This window comes from Lathyrus oleraceus, chromosome 2 (genome assembly GCF_024323335.1).
Source record: "Lathyrus oleraceus cultivar Zhongwan6 chromosome 2, CAAS_Psat_ZW6_1.0, whole genome shotgun sequence".
Classification (NCBI taxonomy): Eukaryota; Viridiplantae; Streptophyta; class Magnoliopsida; order Fabales; family Fabaceae; genus Lathyrus; species Lathyrus oleraceus.
The window spans coordinates 187,807,566-187,826,195 of NC_066580.1; the positions used below are offsets into that span (position 1 = coordinate 187,807,566).

Genomic DNA, 18,630 nt, shown 5'->3' on the forward strand with positions numbered 1-18,630 from the left:
ATTTAGAGCCTATATATATTCTGATTGAGTCTTCAAGACCTCCACCTGGGAGTTAGGATATTCACCAGATATCCTTGCTGATCCCAGAACATATACTGAATTAATTAATTCAGTTTCCTACACATGTGCAATGTCACAGACCTGATGTCGTGACATCGTACATGACATGTTGGTCCAGATGTTGAATTTCTTCAACCCAACATATTAAATCAACAGAGATGATTACATTATTTGTTTTCTAAAATTACTGCCAATCCTAAGGAATCAACACATGTGCTTGGTGATCTCTCCCAATGCCAACCCAATGAATGATAGGTGAGAGGACACCAAGGTGTGATCCCAATTCCAATGCAAAGCTATGAGATGGCTGTAAGACCCCAATTTTGACCCTAAGATCCCTCATGCAATTTGAGATGGAGGTATTATAGTGGAGGTTAGAAGTTTAAATATTGATGGTGAGGGTGGTGGAATTGTGATATTTGGATTATTGGATTAGGGAGCAGAAGTAGGCATGAGTTCTAGAAAAAATGAAATAATGTGTGGAAGTGTGTTTGGGATGGATTAAATGATAATGGATGTGTATGGATGAATCTTTAACATCAATAATCAGACGAATATCATAAGGAATAGAAGTTCCAACAGAATTAGCTCTAGAAGCTATGGGTTCTTCAGCAGAAGTCTCATGATGCTCTTTAGAAGCCTTAAACTTCTTAGCCATCCTTTCAGAATTCTTCTTAACAGTCTTCCTCTTCTTCTTCTGAGAAATAGCTTCAGAAGCTTCTATAAGAGCATTAACATGACACTGCCATCATGATCTATGAGTTTGGCAATAAGCTTCTCAAATATCACAAATTTCTTTCCAAACACGAAAGATGTGACTTGGAACGGAGAAGATTTAACATGAATCTAGAATTCTTTCACCAGATTGAAGAAGGTTTCCCAACCTTGAAATCTGACAGCAGGAAGAAGGTCAATCTCAATGTCCTTCAATTTTTTATATTCAACAAGAAGTTCTTCAAAGACTTTTAGTCTATCTGCAGGTATATTCAAGGTAATCTCAAGAACATCATATGTTTCCTCAGTATGAACAAGATCACCTAAAGAGGATCTTGATGTAACAACCTAAAGCAAATGAGGAAGTTGTTATGGTAGTTGAGATGATGATGAATAACCACATCTAGTACTTTGAGTAGTACCAACCCCTTGTTGAGCTTGTTGCTGATCTTGAGTCCGTGGAGCAGATTTTTGAGTAGAAGTCGTTATTGAAGAGAAAAAAGGTTTTTAGAATTTGCAGAGAATATTGGCTCAAAGAGTGAAAGTGTAGGTTGTGAGAGTATCGAAAGCGTGTGAAGTGAGTGGAGTGAGTTTAGATAGTAGTTTTTGCAATCATGACAAACAAAAAGCAAACAGCAAAAATTCTGACAAGGGGGTAAAGCGTGAGAGATTTTACCAAATCTCAAGGTTTAATCACTCAATGTGTCACATCATCTGATCATAAACAATTCAATTTTTTAAGACAGTTGTCTTAAAACTGTTGCACTAATTAAGATTGATTGACAACTATTAATGAAAAAACTATTCAGTTTCCATGATGCAGATTTGTTTAACCAAAGAAACTCTGACTGGATACATCTAAACTTGTGAACCTTTCTCACTTCAAAAGTCTCACATGTTTAGAACTACCAAAAAATCTCAGACTCTCATTTTGTCATTCTGAGAGATAAACATCTTTTCATTCTGGACATAAGTCCATTTTTAAAATTTTCAGAATAAACACAAACCTATCTTTAGCAAGAGATTTTGTAAAGGTATCATCACATTGATGGTATGAATCAATAAATTTTAGATTTAAAATACCCTTTTGAACACAGTCACGTATAAAGTGATGTTTTGCTATAGAATAAACAAATAATTACTCTTTTTATTGATGTTTTTTTAATTAATAATATAAATTAAATTATTATTAATTAAAATGTTGGTCTCGGATTTAATTTTTAATGAAAGTATTTATTTATATCTATATATCTATATCTATATATATATATATATATATATATATATATATATATATATATATATATATATATATTAAATAAATTATTAATATTTATAAGTTAATAACTTTTAGAAAATAATAACATGAATTAGATTTTGTTTAATAAAGAAATTAAAACCGAATTTGATAGTGGAAAAACCAAATGTTATTAAAATATAAAAGTGATCCAACTTTTATTAAATAGAAAAGAAAATGTCCCAGCCGAAGGAAAGCCACGATGAAAACACGTGCCCTCCCTTTCATTTTCAGGGTCCCACATTGTGCCATCAATCCCATCATTTTCCCACTGATCTTCCTATTATTTTTATTTGAATAACATTTGATGAACTCTCAAGGGAACAAGTGGGAAATTTTACACATAAGAACCCAGTCACATGCTAGGAAAAAAGTATACTAAAATAAATTTCTTTTGTCAATTATTAACTTTTTTTATAGATGAATCAGAGAAACTATAGTTTGGCCTAGTCAGATTATTTGACTTTCTTTTATTCGTTCATAACAGGGACAAATATTTGATTCCAAATATGACCTTAAAAGTCCAAAGTCTCACTCTCTCACCAGTATTTTAATTAGTTAAGGTAGTTTGGTTTACCTAATTTGTGATCCTGTTCATATTATGTTAAAAATTTGCTTCCGCTAAAACTCGAAAAAAATAGACAACCATGTATTAAAGAATGCGAGTCTAAAGTTTTGAATCCTTTTTAAAAAAATATGTTATTATCCCTACTAACAAATGTTCAATGCTTCAAAATTACAAAAGAGATATACCTTATATATTTATCCAAATCTTAAATGATCAAATATTTGAATCTTTTTTCTTATAAATCTAATAGAAATAATTGGTGTAAAAGTTATACACCATCCAACAAAAATCTGATATTTTTTTAAGGTTATTTTCGTAATGATTTTGAAGATTATATATAGATTATTTATGATTTAACTATGAACAAATAAATATAATTTTTATTTTTTTATAATTTATTGGTGAAAAATATTTTATGCCCTATTAATACACTTGGGTGAACAAATTTTTGAATCATGCATGTTACTGTGTCATAAAAAATAACTTTAAATTTATTACGTTCATATTTTTTTCCGGGATATATCGTATAATTGATCAATTTAAATTTTTTATATCCTCTATAATTCTCATTAAACTTATTTTTCTTAATGAAAATCTCCATTCTTACAACATAAAATTGACTAAACTTATGGAATTCAAAATCTTATATGTCACACAAATAATATTTTACGGCTAAGAAACTTCAAAGAAATTTCCATAAGATGCTCTGATGAGTTTGTATAATTATTGCACCAGTTCTTAACTGCATCAAGATTCAGGAATGAGAATAATGCTTCAATGAACCAAGTTCATTGTCCCAAAAACTTTGTATAAAGCAAATACTACCTTGATTACTAAAGGTTACTTGCTAAAGAAATAATATTCTTTTACTTGGGATCTGCAGTACTCTTTTAACTTGCCAAACTTCTTTTGACTATACCTTTTGTAATTTTTATATATGACAAAAAAGAGTTTATCAATCACCATTAAAAAAAATTAAGAAAACACCTTTGTTTCAAATTAATTTAGCCATGTTCATGTGGATGCATTAGTTCGTAGGAAGTATCTCCATGGCAACCACATTTGACTCAAAATGAGCAAGATATAAAATAAACTATAATCACCATATTGAACACATTAAGCTATAAATAAATGAATTTTAGGAAAAATGAGTTTGACTAGCTAAAATTTGAGTGTAAGAAAATGCACGTCTATATAGTTTATAAATAACATGACAAATTGACATTTAGAATTGATAAATCATAATAAGGACAAATTTTTCATTTAAGAAAATTTAAATTGTTGTATATTTAGGGTTCCCTAATTAATAGAGAAGAGATCATTTATCATATTATTCAACTAATTTTGTGTTTAGATACTACAATAAAGCATGTCAGAAACCGTTTTGTATTTCTCTCGTATTCAAACTCGAATCTTCGAACGATCCTTCTTAATCACCCTGATCCTAAACAAATTTGTGTTGAGTTTGGGCATCTCATCTCGCCACCATTCATATAATAGAATTAATTTGTTTGATAGATTTTTTTTTAAAATATCAAATTATATTAGAAATAAAAAAAATAAAACAATCTACAAATATTCAATATATATATATATATGTTCCGGACTGGGCCATGACCCTAGGCACGGCACGGCCCAATACTCGCCAAGCCCACGTCCAAACGGCCATGTCCACACGACCACGAGGACGCGTCAGGTGGACGACAGTCCGCCCGACGAACGTCTCCCCGGGCCCTTAAACACGTGTCGGACAGTGAGCGGGTCCTCCTCGTACGATCTCCATCCACTCACCGTCAACCCACGTTGCGGGCACCTCAGTTGTGTCGGGCAGGGCCTTAACGGCATCCCACTCACCACGTCACCCAACTCCCCTATATTGTCGCCTTAGGGATAGGGGCAGTTGGACCAGGGGGCAGACTTTGGTCTAGGTCTTAACGCTTCTTACGCGTCCCCTGGCAGCTCCTCCTTGGGCCTAGCTAATCCAGCCCATTAGGAGCCTTGGCCCAGCGCTGGGGGCTCACTATAAATACCCCTTTCATGGCAAAGGGGCAGGTATTCTAACTCACACTCTGATAACCTCATTCTGTACCTTTTCTGACTTAAACATTGGAGCACTTTGCAGGTACACCCCCCTTTTCACTTCATTCTCCGGCCCATTCACCAAGACCTTGGAAGGCCCTCCTGATCAGGTGAGATCAGTGGCGCCGTCTGTGGGAACTAGCTATCCCCATCTTCATCAAACGAGGATCAAAAGCTCATTCATTTCTGTCCTTCCAACATGGCCGGAGAACAACATAGCGATCACAGCCGTCCCCTCGTCAACTACAACATGGACGACGGCCCGCCATCCCATGAGGCGGACGTTCGGGACGGTCATCCATCCACCCCGTCTCCAGAGCCCCAAAACAACGGAGATGTCCCTCACGCCCACAATTTAGGGGCAGAGACATTTCATCCCATTCCCGTTCCCGTTGAAGGAGACGCCGTAATGATTGCCATGGTGAATGCCCTCAATCAGGCCGGTTCTATGCTCCACCAGCAGCACGAACGAATCATGGCCCTCGAAGCCGAACGACAAGAGGCCCGGCCCCAGCCGGTGAGTAGGATACAACAACGTCCGGAGCCAACGAAGAAGCGAGGACGTCGCTCTCCCGAACCCCACGCCAGCAGGGCGCGCGCCCATCGTGACGGTGGTCGAGCGAGAACATCACCAAGGCGCGGGCACAGCCCCGACAACAACGAACTGTCTCCCTTAAGGAGCGACGAGGAAGATTTGCATTGCCCCCTATCTCGGGCAATAATGGAAGCCCCGCTCCCCAAAGGCATGGAGAAACCGCCAAACCTAGCTGTGTACGACGGGACTACAGATCCCGACGATCACGTCGACAACGTCAACGCGATGCTCGACTACCGCAATGATATAACCGGGCACCTCAAATGCCGACTGTTCTCAACGACCCTCAGGAAAGGGGCCATGGCCTGGTACAAAAGCTTGGCCCCTGAGTCCATTACGTCATGGAGAGTCATGAGGTCCATGTTCACCCGGCACTTTACAGCTTCCCGTCGTCACCCCAAGACTGAGGCGACCCTTGAAGCCATAGTGCAGAAGAAGAATGAAACGCTGCGCTCATACATCGAGCGATTCAACCAGGAAGCTGTCGAGGTAGATACCACCGAGCACATGAAGAAGTATCTCCTCGAGAGAGGTCTCTTACCCGGCAGTGAACTTAGCAGAGCCGTAGGGATCGAGCCTCCCCGCACCTTAAACGAGCTCCTGCATAAAGCCCAGGCCTACATCAGATACGAGGAAAAGCAGGTGGCACACAATGCCCGCAGCGGACGTAACGCTGGGGAGACCGAGCACTCAAAACGCGAGGACACGAGCATTTCCCGTCGCAACGGAGACAGACGAAGAGAAGAAAGACCTCGCGAGCTCCGGGAAGGAAGAGGCCCCGCGGGCAGATATAGCGAGTACACCTTACTGACGGCTCCTCGAGAGCGTATCCTCGCAGAATGTATCAACTCTGAATTTAAGCAGGGCAGGGTCAGGTTCCCAAAACCGTCTGCACCAAAGCCCCACACCGACAAATCAAAGTACTGCCGGTTCCACAGAAGTCACGGACACGTGACCGAAGACTGCGTCCACCTGAAAGATGCGATTGAAATTTTAATCCAAGAAGGGCACCTGAAGCAGTACACGAGGAAGAACGAAGCTCCCAGACACGACGAGCCAGAGAAGAAGAGACCCCGGGAAAACACACCCCCCGACAACTCTCCCTATCAAGTGGCCCTCTGCGTGTCACGACCGGAAGATTTCTTCCCCCCCGAACCATTGCCCGAGGGCAAGATCACTGCACTCAGCCCCTGGGAAGACTTCCCTACCACACTGGTGATATCAGGAGGAGGAACTAACGGGGAATCCGCGGCCCTCTCCGTCAAACGCAAGTTCGACGAACTCCTACTGACTGCCCCCGAGCAGAAAGCGACATTGACAAAATACCGGGGAAAATCCAACCCAATATCCTTCTTCCTGGAGGAACTCCCGGGCGGATCCCCGAACTCGGCCATCCCACTATTGATTAGAGCAAAGATGGCCAGATTCGACGTACGACGCATCCTGGTCGACGAAGGCAGCTCAGTGGATATCATGTACGTCCACCTCTTCAAGACTCTGAAGCTAGACAAGACCAACTTAGCCCCCTACGTCGGATCAGATCTCCAAGGATTCAACAGAGCAACAACCAGACCGTGGGGATATGTTGAGCTCCTCGTCACTTTCGGCGAACAAGAAACGGCCAGGGAAGTCAAAATCCAATTCCTGGTCGTAGACTGTCCGTCTCTCTACAATTGCATCTTTGGACGCCCGACGCTGGCCGAACTCACTGCGGTCCCATCCACCGTCCACCTGAAGATGAAATACTACACCAAATTGGGACGTGTGGTCACCATCCATGGTGACATCGAAGCAGCCCGGCGATGCTACGACGCCGCAGTAAAAGGACAGGCCGTAGTCAGCACGAAGAGCAACTGCAACAACAAAAAACTCAAGACCGAGGATCCTGCCCGAGGAGTCAACGCCATCGACCTCGACTGTCGCATCGGGCTGGACGAGACCGGAGAGGGGAGGTTCCCCAAGGAACGCTCTCTCGAACACCCGGTCCGACCAATCCCCGACGGGGAGTTCGAACTCATTCCTCTTGGGGACGATCCGGAAAGGACGGTGAAGATAGGTAAGGGACTACCCGAGGAAACAAGAGAAGAGCTAGTAGCATGCCTCAAAGAGAACTCCGACCTCTTCGCGTGGAATGCCGCAGAAATGCCCGGGCTGGACCCCGAGATCGCGTGTCATAAGCTAGCTGTAGACCGGGCAGCCAAGCCCATAGCACAGCGTAGACGCAAGCAATCGCCCGAAAAGGCAGAGGCTGCCGAGCGAGCTGTAAAAGACCTCTTAGAGGCAAATTTTATTTCTGAAGCCCAGTACACAACCTGGCTCTCTAATGTAGTCCTCGTTAAGAAAAATAATGGAAAATGGCGTATGTGTGTTGATTATACTGATCTTAATAGGGCTTGCCCGAAAGATGCTTTCCCCCTCCCTAATATAGACTCGCTCGTTGACAACTCTGCAGGTTTTAAACTCTTGTCCTTCATGGACGCATATAGTGGATACAACCAGATCCCTATGTCGCCCGCAGACAAGAAACACACAGCGTTCATGACCCCAACGGGCAATTACTACTACAACGTGATGCCGTTCGGGCTCAAGAACGCTGGCGCTACATACCAACGCATGATGAACAAAGTCTTCAAGGACGAAATAGGGGACATGCTCGAAGTATACATGGACGACATGATCGTCAAATCACACGAGGAGGTAACCCATGCTCGACACCTTACGAAGGTATTCGAGCAGGCGAGACAGTGTAAAATGAGGTTCAACCCCGAGAAATGCACGTTCGGAGTCCGGGCAGGCAAGTTCCTCGGTTTCTATCTCACCGAAAGAGGGATCGAGGCCAACCCCGACAAATGCCGGGCATTCTCGGAGTTTCCGACCCCAAAAACCAAAAAATCGATCCAGTCACTCAATGGAGTGCTCGCCTCACTCTCCCGTTTCATCGCCAAGTCCGCCCAGCACGCATTGCCATTCTTCAGACTCCTTCGCAAAGAGGCTACCTTTGACTGGACCGATGAATGCGAACAAGCGCTACTCCATCTAAAGAAGGTTCTGTCCCAACCCCCGGTCTTATCACGGCCATCAGAAAAGGAAACCCTATACTTATACCTATCCGTGGCAACCGAGGCCGTCAGCGCCGTTCTAATAAGAGAAACCGACGAAGGACAAAAGCCCATCTATTTTACGAGTAAAGCACTCCAAGGTCCCGAGCTCCGATATCAGCAAATCGAAAAGGTCGCCCTGGCCCTCATCAACACAGCGAGGAGACTACGATATTACTTCCTCGCACACACGATAAAGGTGAGGACCGACCAGCCAATCAAACAGCTGCTCGGGCGCCCGGATATGGCCGGGAGGATGCTCAAGTGGTCATTAGAACTCTCCGAATTCGACATACAATACGAAAGTAGGAAAGCCTTGAAAGCTCAGGCGCTGGCCGACTTCGTCGCGGAGATGACCCACTGCCCGACTCCAGCAGAAAGCGCCCACAAATGGACGATCTTCGTCGATGGCGCCTCTAGCACATCAGGCAGCAGGGCCGGGATCATCCTCGAAAATGAAGAAGGGATCCTGATAGAGGTATCGTTAGCGCTAGCATTCCCAACATCAAACAACCAAGCCGAATACGAAGCCTTCCTCGCAGGCCTGAGGTTAGCCGACGACCTGGGAGCAAAAGAGGTAAAAATATCCACCGACTCCCAGCTCGTGGCCTCACAAGTGCGAGGAGAATACCAAACCAAGAACGACAACCTCCTCGGGTACTTGTCCCTCGTCAAAGAAAAACTTGATAGATTTGAAAAATGGGAAGTTCAACACATACCCCGCGAGCACAACACACGGGCAGACGTTCTCTCGAAACTAGCCAGCACGAGGAAAAAGGGTGGGAATAAATCAGTAATCCAAGAAATTCTCCCGCGGCCCAGCATCGACAAACTACCGCCTCCACTCGAGGTCAACGCTATTGGAGATGCCCATTGTTGGATGACACCCATCTACAATTACCTCACACGAGACGAACTCCCGGCTGACCCGAAAGAGGCGGCCATTGTCAAACGACGCGCATGCTCGTACGTACTCCTCGAAGGCAAACTCTACCGGAGAGGATTCTCCATCCCACTACTCAAATGCGTCGAGGAAGAGAAAGTCCCCGACATACTTGGAGAGATACATCGGGGAATTAACGCTCAACACCTCGGCGGACGATCGCTCGCACGAAAAGCCCTTCGAGCAGGCTACTACTGGCCGACCATGCAAAACGATTCGAAAGAGCACGTCAAAAGATGTGACAAATGCCAACGACATGCCGACATGCACCTCGCACCCCCGAACGACCTCAGATCGTTGTCTTCCCCATGGCCCTTCGCGTGGTGGGGCATGGACATCCTCGGACCCTTCGTCACCGGATCATATCAGAATAAATACCTCATCGTCGGGGTGGATTACTTCACCAAATGGATCGAGGCGGAGGCACTGGCTAAAATAACCGCGCAGAACATTCTCCGGTTCTTCAAACGCAACATCCTCGCTCGGTTCGGTATACCCCAGGCACTTGTCACAGACAACGGGACACAATTCACGGACGGAGGATTCCAGGACTTCATCGCCAGCCTGGGCACCACACAGCATTTCACGTCTGTCGAGCATCCGCAGACGAACGGGCAAGCAGAGGCGGCCAACAGGGTAATCTTACGTGGCCTCAAACGCAGACTCGGCGAGGCAAAGAGGGCATGGGTCGAGGAGCTACATAGCGTCCTATGGGCCTACCGCACGACACCGCATTCTACCACCGGGGAAACCCCGTTCCGACTAACTTACGGCACCGAGGCAGTCATCCCGGTGGAGATACGGACGCCAACGAGGAGGACAGAGGAGCCCCTAGACGAGGAAATGAACGATGAAACCCTTAGAGCCGAGCTCGACCTAGTCGAGGAGATACGTTCCGAAGCAGCTCTCCGGGAAACAACCCTCAAACAAAAGATAGCACTACGTCATGACGCGAAAGTCATAAAAAGAGAGTTCCAGGTCGGCACCCTGGTCCTCAGAAGAAACCAGAAAAACCCGAGAGAGGGCAAACTGGCGGCCAACTGGGAAGGCCCTTACCGCGTCCGCGACAAAACGAGCAACGGGGCCTATTACCTAGAAAACCTACAAGGAGAACAACTCGCTCGACCATGGAACGCAGAAAAACTTAGACAATATTACAGCTAAGTACGCCACGGGGAGACGTGGCAGGTACGGCCACGCTCTTCGTCCCCAAAACCCCAGGGAGGAACCACGAGACCCGGGAACGATCCGGGGTCACACAACAAACACAACCCTCCCCGACGGTTGGGATCTTGACCAAGACCCAACGTCGAAGTACCAAGACTGGCAGGGCACCCAGCTCGCGATGGGAGGACCCAAGCCTCGGGACCAGGGTTCGAACAACGGACCCGGGCTTCGATACCCACGGGCACAAAGCCCGACACTTCGTCGGTTCCCTAAACCGAGGAGATTAACAAAGTCGAGCAGAGTACGAATTCATGCAAACAAATATCAAACACAAACGAGCACAATGAACGGTAACAAAAATATTCATACATTAGAAACGACAAAGGCGGCCGAAGCCAAGTACGCCCGAAGGCCATATTACAACGCCCGAAGGCCAAAATACATGAGGCACGCAGGCCATGATAAGAAAAACATATAAACTAAGACTCCGCTCGGAGCTCCTCTTCATCCTCTTCTTCTTCTTCTCCCCCCAGCTCCTCCTCCACTTCAAACGGGCAGATGATCTCACCATCCCGGACGCAGCAGTTATAGGCCGACCCTTCCGTCACCAACTCAGGGTTCAGAAGCCCGAGCTGCTCGACAGCATTGTCGAAACCCTCTTTGAAGCAGGCCACAAGATCTTGGTTGAGAGTCCGGATATGCCCTAGCAGCTCACCGCGCGAGCCAAAGGCGCGTTCCTCCTCGGTCTCATCTGCCAGAGGACGGACCTTTCCCTCGAGAGACTCAACCTGAGCCCGTAGGTAGGCGTTGTCCTCGGTCAGCTTCTGATGGTCGACCACCTGCTCTTCCAGGCTCGCCTTAGCAGCCTTCAACTGGTCCCTCTCCCTTTCCACCTCCTCCAGCTTCTGGCGCAGCCCTTCCTGCAGCTGATGCTCTTCTTTGTAGTCCGACAGATCTTGAGATAGTCTTTCCTTCTCTGTCCGAACCTGCAAAAGGGCTTCCTCCAGCGAGGCGGTGGAGACCGCAGTGTCGGTCAGAACCATGGCCGTCTCCATCACCCGGATGACGGCAGCAATATCCCTGGCCAGATCTTTCCTCCGGGCAGCAACATCCTGGTCCAGAATAGCCTTGGCCTCAGGCGCAGGCACAGCAATCGACTCCTCGGCCTTGAAGAACGACCGTTCCACATAGCAGGGAGGCAGAAGATAGCTGCCCGGTCCATGCGAACCTCCTGGAGACGACCTGGTAAGGGCCCCAGCCGGACGCTTCCGTTTATGGAGGGGAGAAGCCGCTGGCGACGGACTGCTGTCAGGAATGGTGATCGGGTTAAGCCGAGGAGGAGAGGAAGGAATCACGCTCGCCGCCTGCGAGGGACCGACCCCGGCATCGCCAGCAATCTCCGAGACACGGGCCGCAGTTTTCTTCTTCTTCTTGGGCACCCGGTCAGGAGCGCCGACCTGATTCGCCAGCTTCAGCACCCGATCACGAGCATTGGGCATGGCACCTGCAAATAAATTACACACAAACATTAGCGACCGAAGTCATAAACAGAAATAAAAAGCTAAACAAAGTCTGCCTACTCAATAACGCCAGAGCTTCCTCCTCGGTATCACACTCGAGCAGAGCCTTCGTATTGATATAACGCGTCTCGGTGATTAGCTCCCCGGCCTCATCCAGGTAGGGCACGCCCTGTCGATTCGCCCAGAACGCCAAGCTGAAGCTCTGCACGTAATCGACCAGCTTCTTGTACGCGAGCCTATCCTCCTCGCCGAGCATCGCGTACTTGACCCGGTAATGCGCTGTGGAGAGATCGAAATGATCACGCTGCCACCTCAGCGGTATCTTCGACATCAGCGTCTCCTCCCCGTTGGGTTCCCGTTGATAGTAGTAGAGAGAGTGAAGGGCAGCCCGGGTAATCGGCATCACCACGTACCACCGGCTTTTGAAATGGCGAACAGAATCCTCGTACGTCTTGAACAGACGCACGGGCTGCTTGAAAGAAACCCAACTGTGGCGGCCACGGGAACCGGACCTCTGGAGATGGAACACGTGGAAGAAGAGAGCCCGGGTGCAACCAATGCCGAGGAACTGGCAAACTAACTCGAATGCCCGCATAAATGCGAGGGCATTAGGATGTAGTTGGGACGGCGCCAGCCGGAGCCACTTGAAGACCGACATCTGGAAGGAGCTGAAGGGCAGTCTCATCCCCGCCTCACGAAAAGCAAATTCATACATGGTGAACTGCTTCCCCGGGAAATGATGACAAATGCGGTCTTCTTCCTTGGGGGCGCAGCAATACCAGTTCGGTGGATCCTCCCGGTTTATGGCCTCGACCATAGCGTGAGCAGTGATGGCTTCGTCACAGAAGTCTGATTCCTCCTCCAAGGGCTCGTCCGCAACCCAGGAGAAGTCGACCTGCCCGGAAGAGGAGGCGTGTTCGGTACCATCTCGGACACTCCCATCCCCGACAGGAAGACGAGCGATTGTCGCGTCGTCGGTGGAGGACCCAGAATCTTCCTTCCTCGGTCGTAAGCGCCCGGTAACACCTGAAACGCAGACAGAAAGAGTGAATTCGACGTCGTATCAAATCCACCCTTCCACCGCAGGTCAAGTGAAAGGGCGTAGCGGCGACGGACACTAACCGTGCTCAACTCGGTGGCCCGCGCATTCTATGGAGACCGGGCATAAACTTCATACAACCTATGCAAGTGCTGCCCGGCATATGAAGTTTATGCCCGGTACAGTAGGATCCCAACCCTATTTTCTACCATCTAATATACACCTACAGTCCACTACACTGTCCCTAAGTTAAACCTAACCACATTTCTACGAAAATAGCATGCGTTTGACAGAAAACAACAAGGAAAAAGAATGGGTCACAGTGGAAAACCGTACCTGACATAGTTAAGTTGAAAAGGTACGGTGGTGTCCGAGCAGAAAACGGTGGTTCAGATAGGAGGACGGGCGGAGACGGCGGTCCAGACGGTTGAGAGAGCAAACGAGAGAGAATGTGGAGAACTCCGGTGAACGCGTGAGCAAAAAGAAAAAGTGGAAATGAAGTTACTCAACCCCTTTTTATAGGGCTTGGCACGTAGACCAACACGCTAGGTCATCATTACCTAGCCTGCCTACGCCGTCTTTGCGCGCGAAACGAAGCGACCCCACTAATTCTGAGACACGTCTGTCAAAGATGAGAAGCTGAAGCGACCCGAGCACCTATCCATCTCCTCGACTCACCAAGACGCCACCTCCCCGCGTCATACCCACGTTTACTACAAGGAAGGCGCAGATCAACCGACCACCTCCATCCCCGACATTCCCGAAGAAAGGGTCGGTCATGAATAGGTCTGGCACGACCTCGCCTGTCTAACGGTCAAGCTTCCCCATCGTCGCGGGGAACCCTTAGTCGAAACATAAGTCATCCCTCTGGCTCAGAGACTCGACTTGGGGGGCTCCTGTTCCGGACTGGGCCATGACCCTAGGCACGGCACGGCCCAATACTCGCCAAGCCCACGTCCAAACGGCCATGTCCACACGACCACGAGGACGCGTCAGGTGGACGACAGTCCGCCCGACGAACGTCTCCCCGGGCCCTTAAACACGTGTCGGACAGTGAGCGGGTCCTCCTCGTACGATCTCCATCCACTCACCGTCAACCCACGTTGCGGGCACCTCAGTTGTGTCGGGCAGGGCCTTAACGGCATCCCACTCACCACGTCACCCAACTCCCCTATATTGTCGCCTTAGGGATAGGGGCAGTTGGACCAGGGGGCAGACTTTGGTCTAGGTCTTAACGCTTCTTACGCGTCCCCTGGCAGCTCCTCCTTGGGCCTAGCTAATCCAGCCCATTAGGAGCCTTGGCCCAGCGCTGGGGGCTCACTATAAATACCCCTTTCATGGCAAATGGGCAGGTATTCTAACTCACACTCTGATAACCTCATTCTGTACCTTTTCTGACTTAAACATTGGAGCACTTTGCAGGTACACCCCCCTTTTCACTTCATTCTCCGGCCCATTCACCAAGACCTTGGAAGGCCCTCCTGATCAGGTGAGATCAATATATATATTAAATAATTAAAAAAATTAAAAAATCAAAATATTAATCATACATTTAATATTATAAATTATCAAATTAAATAATAAAATAAATAGAACGGATTCAGAGACAAATTTGAATGGATATTAGTATCTTAATTATTCAATTTATCTTATTTTTTTTTATCAATGTTGGATCATGAATAAGAACATTAACATTGAGCTAAGAACAACATATAAGTGCGAGAGACACCAGAAATTCTCTCAAAATATTAAGGTGATAGTGTGGGTTCTTTCATTTATATAATGTTGAAATCTCTAAATTTTTAATTGACATGGAACCCTAAGTAACATTTATAATTATTAATCTTATCAGTCAAACTCAGAACGAAGTCTAATAAATTTTCAGGAGGTGTTATGTTGCCAAATATACTTTCCATTAAAAATGTATGATAATATTAAATAAAACGAAAATGCTATCTTTTCTTAAGCAAGGATCTGATTAAGCAACAGAGACGCGAATGGTTGAATAAATATGCATGTCTAAGTCCACAAATAAATATAGCTAATGATAAAAAGAACTTTCAGTCGGTTGTCTTATTCTATACTTAATATTTACGAGATAATATGCTTTTCACTAGCATAATTGTATAGTTAGGAAGGTTAGGTCTTTAATGCAGATACCATTAGATGAATGTGCAAACTAATTTAATAGTTATTCAATGTATCAAAAGTATTTACAACAACCCAAAAAATAGTTGCTAGTGATTAAGCATAGTGGAAGTGGACGGTGACTCTAATCAAGTTTATTTACAATTTAGGATATGCAATCAAGCAATTACCAAGAAAGAACTTTAACTAATTACCATATTAGAGGGTAATTTCTATAATTATATAAGCAATGATTCCAACTTAAAGATAAAAAGGGATTAGATGTGTAAGATCAGTTAAAAAAACAAATACATTTTTTTTACTCAAACAAACTAATAACATTATATCACTATTTGTCTTCAACCTCTGCGACATATTGAAGAAGAAGATTGAGTAATTGTGATAAAGAGTAGATTTGCATTGATTTGAAAAGTTAGTTACATTATAATAATATATAGTTATTGGAGTTTGTAAGTAACTTATAACAAACCGTTATCAACCTATCATAGTAAGTTAACAACAATACCATCTATTCATAGTGACTTAATTTCATGACTTACTACTCAAGTAACAGGTTACATTTCAGTTGCTTGATGGATAAAGCATGATTTCAATATGGGTTCTACGTCCCCCCTAAAGTTGAACATGGTAGATATCTAACATGTTGAGCTTGGAAATGAAGCAATGGAAAGTCTTAGATGGCAATGGGTTTGTGAAGAAATCAGTAAGTTGAGCTTGAGTGTGAATAGGTAGAAGCTTGAACATGCCCTTTTGGATCCTCTCATGAACAAAATGACGATTGATTTCAAGATGTTTTGTTCTCACATGAAAACCCAGATTTGTTGCTATGTGTATGGCATTTTGGTTGTCACAATACAAAACTGGAAGTTTTGTGGCTTCAACATTCAGTTCTTCAAGTAAACCAATCAACTATTGAAGCTCACATGATGCAAAGGATAAAGCTCGATATTTTGCTTCATATGAGCTCTTTGAGACGGTGAGTTGTTTCTTGGCTCACCATGAAATCAATGAGGAACCAAGAAAGAAACAATAACAACTGGTAGATCTGCGAGTGTCAAGATAGTCGACCCAATCTGCATCAGTAAAACTAAGTAACTATAGTTGAGCATCTCTTCTAAATAGTATGCCACAACTTGGTAATCCCTTCAAGTATTTGATTACACTACATGCAGTGTGATAGTGAATTTTAGTTGGTGCATGGAGGAACTGGCTCAATTTTTGTGTCACAAAGGCAATATTAGGTCGTGTAGTTGTTAGGTATAAAAGTTTGCCAACAAGTCTTCTATAGCAAGCAATATCTTCAAACATGTTTGAAGAATCTGGGTGTAACTTGGTTGATGAATCAATGGGTGTCTTGACTAGTTTAGCTTCAAGGAAACCCATGTCATAAATCCGGTCAAGAAAATATTCCTTTGACAAATTTTGATCGCCACTTTAGAATTAGTAACTTCAATGCCAAGGAAATATTTCAGCTCGCTAAGATCTTTGATTTTGAATTGATCATCCAAACTTTTCTTGATGATTGCAAATTCTTCAAGGGAAGTTCCTGCAAGAGTTACATCATCCACATATACTAAAAGCATAGTGAAAGAGGATTCCTTGGTCAGTGTGAGCAATGAGTGGTCAGAAGTTGATTGCTTGTATCCTTGACTTAGCAAAACTCCAATTAACCTTGACTTAATAGCTTCCACTGCAAGAAGAATTCTTACAATTGTGATCTTGGCTACAAGGGGATAATGAATAAAAAAATCAATGCCTTTCACTTGGTTGTAACCCTTAACAACTACTCTTGCTTTATGTCTTTCAATTGTCCCATATGCTATGTGTTTGATCTTATAGACCCACTTGTTTCCTATAGTTTTGACATGTTTTGGAGGATCAACAAAAATCCATGTCTCGTTCTATTGTAGAGCAAGCAATTCATAATTCATGGCTTGTATCCAACATTCCTGATCTTTGGCTTGATTGTTGTCAGCAAGCTCATTATCAACATTGATCGACATATCAAAGGTATGATGAGGTTTTGAAATGTTAGCATATGAATGATAATGAATATAGGGTAAAGAGTAATGGATATGTTAGTGTAATTGGAGCTAACTAAAATTGCATATGTAGTCTTTTAGGTGGCTTGGTTGATGTTTTGATTCTATCAGATTTTATGATATTTTGGTCATGGTCATGGTGATTATTGTGAATTATGTCATCATAATTATTGGAATATTGTTTTGTTTCATCAGGTTCACTATTACTAATGGCATCAATATGAATTATGTTATTAGTGGGTTTTGTTGGGCTAATGTCTATGTTTGGTGCGTGTTGATCATGTTTAGTTTCAACGTTAGTAGGAAGGTTCAGAGTGATTGGAACATGGCTAGAATGATAATTCCAAGTGAATGGTGGATTGGGGTATTGATAAGGTTGGACATGTTCATGTTAAGTGGCATGCCTAGAGATGAATATGGACCTGGTATTAAGATCAAGTAGGACTACCCCATTGACACCTTGCTTGTGTCCCAAGTAAATGGATTTTCTAGCTTAGCATCAAGTTTTGGTCTTTTGTTTTGAATAGTTGATGCATAGCAAAGGAATTAAAATATTTTGATATCATTAAGATCATGAAGGGTATTGAATCTAAAGAAATATGGTGACTTAGTTTGTAGCACAAGGATAGGTATTATATTGATGATGTAAGTGGTTTGCATGACAACATCTAATCAAAATGGCTTAGGGAGTTTTTACTGGAACAAAAGGGTTCTACCAACATTTAAAACATGTTGACGTTTTCTCTTAACACATCCTTTTTTTCAGCTGGTCATTTTTCTGCTATCTACCCAGTAACTGGTAGTTAACAAAACTTCTCACTGAATTATTTTCCCGACAGTTTATCCTTGATATGTTACCCAGTAACTGGTAACGGATATCCTGCCTTTTGGTTTTCTACCCAATAACTGATAGTTATAAATCCTGCTTTTTTGGTCTTCTATCCAGTAACTGGTAGTTATAAATCCTGCTTTTTGGTCTTCTACCCAGTAATTGGTAGTTATAAATCCTGCTTTTTTGGTCTTCTACCCAGTAACTGGTAGTTGTAAATCTTGCTTTTTCGTCTTCTACCCAGTAACTGGTAGTTGTAAATCCTACTTTTTCATTTCCCCAGTAGGTTATCCTTACCCAATAACAAGTAATGGATATTCCTCCCTTTTGATTATATTGCCCAGTAACTGGCAATACAACTTTTTCCCGTGGTTGATTACCTTTGTTAAGCTTCCCAATAACGGGTAGTTGGTGATTCTTCCTCCTTTTCCTCAGCGAGTCATCCTTGATATGTCGCCCAGTAACTAGTAACAAATTTTCCTCATCCCGAGTGTATTATCTTCCATTTTAATCTATCCAGTAACTGGCAGT

The 18,630-nt window shown here is 44.4% G+C and overlaps 1 protein-coding gene across 1 annotated transcript; it reads left to right on the top strand.

Moving 5' to 3' along the window:
• The first annotated feature begins 4,917 nt into the window (after positions 1 to 4,917).
• LOC127122538 (uncharacterized) lies at positions 4,918 to 10,518 on the top strand. Its single transcript, XM_051052857.1, has 2 exons — positions 4,918 to 9,377; positions 10,017 to 10,518. The coding sequence occupies exons 1-2, from the start codon at positions 4,918 to 4,920 to the stop codon at positions 10,516 to 10,518; spliced, it is 4,962 nt and encodes a 1,653-aa protein (XP_050908814.1).
• The last annotated feature ends 8,112 nt before the right edge of the window (positions 10,519 to 18,630 follow it).